The sequence below is a fragment of the Lolium perenne genome, chromosome 3 (assembly GCF_019359855.2).
Source record: "Lolium perenne isolate Kyuss_39 chromosome 3, Kyuss_2.0, whole genome shotgun sequence".
Taxonomy (NCBI): Eukaryota; Viridiplantae; Streptophyta; class Magnoliopsida; order Poales; family Poaceae; genus Lolium; species Lolium perenne.
In genome coordinates, this window is record NC_067246.2 from 341,476,004 (window position 1) to 341,482,003 (window position 6,000).

A 6,000-nucleotide genomic window follows, 5' to 3' on the forward strand; every position below is an offset into this window, starting at 1 on the left:
GCTACGTCGCCGGCGCGCCAGGAGGCCGCCCACGCATGTAGGCCACCGCATGTGCGCCAGAAGGCCACCTTCCCCGCACTGGGACCGCAGCGCAGCCGCTCAATCCTCCAAGACGGCCATCAGTTCCGCGGCGAGAGCTGGCACCCGACGGCGCAGCACCCCGCCATCGCCGTAGCCATGCTCACCGCTCCCCCTATCCCCCCCCCCCCCCCCCCGCCTCCCTCGGGTAGGGCCAGAACCGTCGTGCCCGCAAGAAGCTCGACAACAAGGACGTTGGCATAGGGTAGAGAACTACTCCTTCGATACTGAAGGGTGGGCATAGGAACCGCTCCTTGGGTACCGAAGGATGGGCATGGCCTTGGGGACCACCACCGGGATCCTCTGTCCCGCTCCCGAACTCCTCCGTCGTGCTAAAAAAACCTCCCCCATCTCGATCCCGAGCTCACAGGTGGCGCCCAAGGCTTCAGGCTGCACACAGAGAGAGAGAGAGAGGACATCGAGGGACTGCCGGCCGAGAAGAAAGGGGAGGGGAGGGCGGCCGGGAATAGAGGGGAGGGGAGCGCGGCCGACGGTCACCGGAGCTGATCGTCTGCGAGCCCGCTCCGGCTGTGCAGCTGGTCGTCGACGCGCTCGCGATCTGCCTCCTCTGCGTGCGTCAACGGCCTGCCTCACCTGAGCACATCGGCGGTGGGGGTTGAGTGTGGGGAGGCATCAGTTGGGGGCAATGTTCAAGAAATCGTTAATCTTAACTTATCGGACGACCTTAAAATGGAGATTAATCGCTTATCGTCCGATTAATCGATTTTATCGGTCGGCCATTTATCGGCTTATTTTTTTGTAAATCCTAATTTTCGACACTAAATTTTCTATAATATGCTATAGAAAAATAATATAGGAACATTGAATAGAAGTATTACCTTGATTCCTTGCATTTGAATCAATAAATTTTTTTTGAGCTAATGCATAGTTCTACATAACGATAGGACGAAAATATCGGCTACCATGCCAAATTTCATCGAAACTTAATTGACAATCGGCCGAAATATCGGCCATGAGAGTGAAAATCAGGCGAAATATCGTCTCTCAGGTAGAAAATCGGTCGAAAAATCGGTTGAGCGATAAATTAGACGTTATGCCAAAATCTTATCGGTTACCACCTGATTCACGATAAATCGGACGATAAATCCGTATCTCGGCCGATTTTTTGAAAAGTGGTTGGGGGACTTCATGTTTTTTTTCCTTTTCCAGATTTCCCTTTCCCCCCTTTTCTATAGGTATGCTCATTTTCTTAATGTGAGCAGACAAGTGGGTTCCAATCCATCGTTAGCAAAATAGCACTAATAGGTGGGTCCCATCTGCTAGTTTTCGAGTCACAAAAATAAACTTATTACACCCACTCCATTTTCTCTTTTGCAAAATGTTCTTTGTGAGTACAACCTATCTATTGAGGAAGCACATGACAGTTATCTTTAACGGAAGTTTCGATTTCCATACTTATATCATGGGAGGGCCATGCCCATTCATTAAATCTTCGTTAAGGATGGCAATGGGTATGGTATGGGCAGGGTAGAGCAATACCATACCCATATTCAATGGATACAAACTTCTACCCATACCCGTACCCATGGGTATAAAACTTTACCCATACCCATACCCGGCGGGTACCCATACCCATTGGATACTCGATGGGTAGGTTAAATTGTACACAAGTCACTCGCAATTTTAAATTTATCGATAACAAATTTGATTAAAAAATTAATTATCTCAACTCAATAATAGGTAGTTGAGTACATAACAATTAACATAATAAAAAATCATATTCTCATAACTCATAAGTAAATAAAAGTAGACATATCACGTAAGAAGGTAACAATAAACGGGCAGGGTATGGGTATACCCGCGGGTACGAGGCTAAACCCATGTCTACCCATGACTTAGCGGGTAGGGTATGGGTACTACCCATTGGCATAAAAGTGTACCCATACCCTGCCCATGCGGGTACTCGTACCCATGGGCAAAATTGCCATCTTTAATCTTCGTACATTGATTTGACCAAAATATGCCTTATGTTGTTAGTTTGCAAACAAAACTATCCGGTTCATCAAAAAAATTACCACCATACAATCCATTTTCTTCCCGATATCATCCTCCTGAAACAGATGTTAGAGGTGCTTGGGATATAAAGGTATGAAAATAAACATTTTTCTGTTGCACTATATTATTAACGAGAAGAATATTGACTAACAAGAGAAGATTTCTCTCAACCAAACATCCTCCTAAAATCTAGTAATCCCGCCATTAGCAACTTTGAATGACCCTCTACTAAAGAAGTTCTCCTTGGCTCTCTTGAGTCCTTTCCAAATTAGGGAATCTGTTGGCTTGACACTAACATGTGCCAAGGTTTTGTTATTAAGATACTTATTTTCGTGTTTGTCATTATTTACATTGTGTGCTCGTTATGAACAACACCAAGGACATGTTTGATGGTTCTCGTTGTCGTGCATGTTATGGACTATGTACAAATATCCTTCCTAGTAGTATGCACGTCTATGTTTTCTGAGTGGTTTGTCAAGATGTCGGAGTATACGTGTATCCATTAGCTAAGTTGTCCAACTACTCGCGTGTCTGACTACAAATCCGTAACTCATGTTATTTGACAATTTGTGTATCTACTATAATTTATAGCTTATCATGTAGTGTGATGTAGTCAGAACTTCTCTTCACATGTCATGCTACTCTGGAATACTGGCACCCCTCTCTAAGAAGGTATACCCATGGTTTTACACGGAAAACCAAATGAGTAGTAGAACACTAGTAGTTAATTGAACACTGCCGGTAGTAGATGACACCAATGTGCCACTGGATTCGAGGCACCGGATCCCCAAAAACATGCCTATAAAAACCTCACCATCTTGAGTGTTCATTCTGGGACATGTAGGTCCTCAATCTTTGGTCTATATTTATTTATTTACTTGTTTATTTATTTATTCGATCCAAATTCCATTGATTTTCTTTGTGTTGATCTTTGTTTCTCTGGAAAAAAAAGTATCATGCAGGTGGATGACACTGATGCTATAACCGGTGGTATTTGTTTTTTATGTTCATAGTATAATGTAATATATTTCAAGTCTCCACCAAATTTTAATGAAATAGACTTATACGGAGTATATCCTTAAATATACACAAAATAGTCACACTTCCTTATTTCTTATGGTTGCATTAGGAATTGAGTATGAAAAGTTCTCACATGGTTATAAAACCTGGGAATATATTCTACCTCTATATCCATGTTATCTTTTGTGTCCTTAAGGGCTAAGGCTATACTCCTCCAGATGAATAGCTTTTTTTTGCCCATGTATTATGTTCATCCAGAATCCAAGAGTGTAGCATGTTACCTACTATTGGTTACATACATACTCAAGTTCTTTGCTTAATATAGGTCTAGTCCTGATTTTGGTGCTTGCCTGGTCAAGAAAAATTGGAAGTGCCATACCCAGTCCAAGAATTCTAAGGATTGGCCGGTTCGTTTAATCTTCCACTGGTAGACATGCTTCCTGTTGTGAGAGGTTGGTCGCGGCCCGTCTTCCCAAATTTTCCTGTTAAGTGCTATCGTTACCAATGTCGGATTCTCATAGAAATATTCCTTGGGCTGATATCTATTGCTCGGATTTTGGTTCTGGTATAGCTTGGTCGCTCCTTTACTCCTACAAATATACATACAATTATTCAATGGTGCCAACAATGATTCAATGGTGCTTATGTATAAATAGTGCATATGTCTCGCTATCTTATAGGAGTAATGATAAGTTTTGTGCAGCTTATTCTATTTTTTTCTCGGATTTGAGCTTACTCTGTTAATCAGTATGTATTATACACATATTACCTTCGTATTTAACAAGTTTAGGTAACTAAGCAGTTACCATGTTATGTAGATCAAAAGAAGATTAATATTGTTGTTTACAAGTTCATGCCACTCCTCCCGTCGTCAAGACCCCATGAGACCAGGTGTGCGCTGGCTGCGTCCGCACTACACTCTGACCGCGTCCAAACACCCATAGCATCACATACGTCTCTTGATCGAAAAACGTCTCTTGATCGACCATGAGATCGAACAAACAAACAAAAAACTGAGCTGAAAACAAAAAAAAAATTGGATGTACTACAGTATGACAAGACGAGGTACAGGCGAGTCGCGCCTGTCCACTAGTAGTAAATAAAGGAGTAAAAGGTTACAACATAGCCATCTCAGCTCTACTGTGCCTCGTCTGGCTTGTGCTTTGACTCTTTTGTTGCCCCGCTCCTTTCTTGCAGGAACTCCGTAAGCACCCGCATCGCAACATCAGCGTCCTCACTCCTCAGCAGCATCTCGGACACCTCGGCCGGTGTCACCTCCACCGCCGCAAGCAGCTCCTGTATCTCCGGGAACAGAGGGTGATCCTCGAGGAGGTGATAGTTCTGGGCCAGCGTTCTGAACGCCTCCCAGCAGCAGTAGCCCATGTAGACGTGCATATCCATGCGTCCCGGCCGTAGCAGCGCCGGGTCGAGGCGGTCCTTGTAGTTGGTGGTGAAGATGATGATGCGCTCCTCGCCGCTGGTTGACCACAGGCCGTCGATGAAGTTGAGCAGCCCCGAAAGTGTAATTTTGGGCTCCTCGCGGTCGCGGGTGCGGTGGTCTCGGTCGTCGTCCTCCTCAGCGTCGGCCGACTCCGATACCTTGCTACGTTCCCTAGACATGGTGTCGAAGCTGCAGTCAATATCCTCGATGACGAGGATGGACTGGTTAGACATGTCGACGAGAAGCCTCTGCAGGCAGGTGTTGTCGTACAACCCGGCGAGATCGAGGTCGTAGATGTTGAAACGGAGATAGTTGGCCATGGCGGCGACGAGGCTGGACTTGCCGGTGCCCGGCGGGCCGTAGAGCAGGTAGCCGCGCTTCCACGCCTTGCCGATCCGCTGGTAGTAGTCTCTCCTCTTGAGGAAGCGGTCAAGGTCGTCGCGGACGGCCCGCTTGAGTGCCGGGTCCATGGCGAGCGTGTCGAAGGAGGCCGGGTGGTGGTGGTTGATCCCATGCCACATGCTCCCGTCGTTGAGGAAGATCTTGAGCGCGCGGTCCTGGCGCCACAGCTCCTCCGCCGCCGACACGACGAAGGGAACGTACCTGTCGAGCACGGTATCCGCGTGCTCCGCCTCGAAGCTCAGCTCCAAGGACTCGCTGCCGCCCCGGCCCCTGTTACCGTTGTCGTCGCCACCGGATTCCACGTACAGCCAGCGGAACTCGGCGCCGTCGAAGTTGTCGGTGGTGGAGCCGCCATCCTCCATGCTCAGGAGCGTGCACCAGCTGCTGCTCCCGTCCGACTCATCAGTGACGCGGGAGTGCGAGAGGCGCAGCCGGGGCATGGTACGCGGACTGATCTTGTCGGCCAGGTACGTGCGTGCCGCGTCGAATAAGTGGTTGTTCTCGACGCGGCGGATGATGATGGTGTGGCGGGCCTTCTCGCGGGCTCCCAGGCGGGAGCACACCAAGGACGCTCCCCACCGCACCGCTGCACACAGCTCGTCGGGGAGGAACTCCCGCGCCATGCCGCGCGCAAGCATGGCGTACGCGCTCACCGAGGCTGCGGTGGCGAGCGCCTCCTTGTACGCCTTCAGCACCTTTGGCCCCTCCGACGGTGCCGCCATACTTACTCCTTACTCGTCACTGGCAATCCATGCAAACAAGACACAGACTCATTTATAGAATTTTGTTACGAAACACAAGATCATTTTCCTTGGTGGTCAAGGAATCTTACTAGCTTCCTTGAAAATCAAGTTTACTAGCTTCCTTCATAGCTAAGTTTACTATATTTTTTGGAAGTCAAGTAGGCTTGTGTGGGCTATATATCTAAAATGTCATTGAAGCAAAGGCTATAAATAGATGGCATGAAAGGAGAGTTGAGGACACACAAAATTTTCAGATTGTAAGACAACACAATATAATAAAGACACAGACTCATTTATAGA

The 6,000-nt window shown here is 47.3% G+C and overlaps 1 protein-coding gene across 1 annotated transcript; it reads right to left on the minus strand.

Annotated features, from left to right (window-relative positions):
- Window positions 1–3,943: 3,943 nt before the first annotated feature.
- On the minus strand, window positions 3,944–5,689 carry LOC127346023 (AAA-ATPase At3g50940). The gene has a single exon (XM_051372554.2). It carries the CDS (start codon window positions 5,677–5,679, stop codon window positions 4,252–4,254), a length of 1,428 nt encoding a protein of 475 aa, XP_051228514.1. The 5' UTR covers window positions 5,680–5,689; the 3' UTR covers window positions 3,944–4,251.
- Window positions 5,690–6,000: the final 311 nt, after the last annotated feature.

Coding starts and splice junctions, on each gene's coding strand:
- LOC127346023 (XM_051372554.2), bottom strand. CDS start 5,679: ATGGCGGCACCGTCGGAGGGGCCAAAGGTGCTGAAGGCGTACAAGGAG.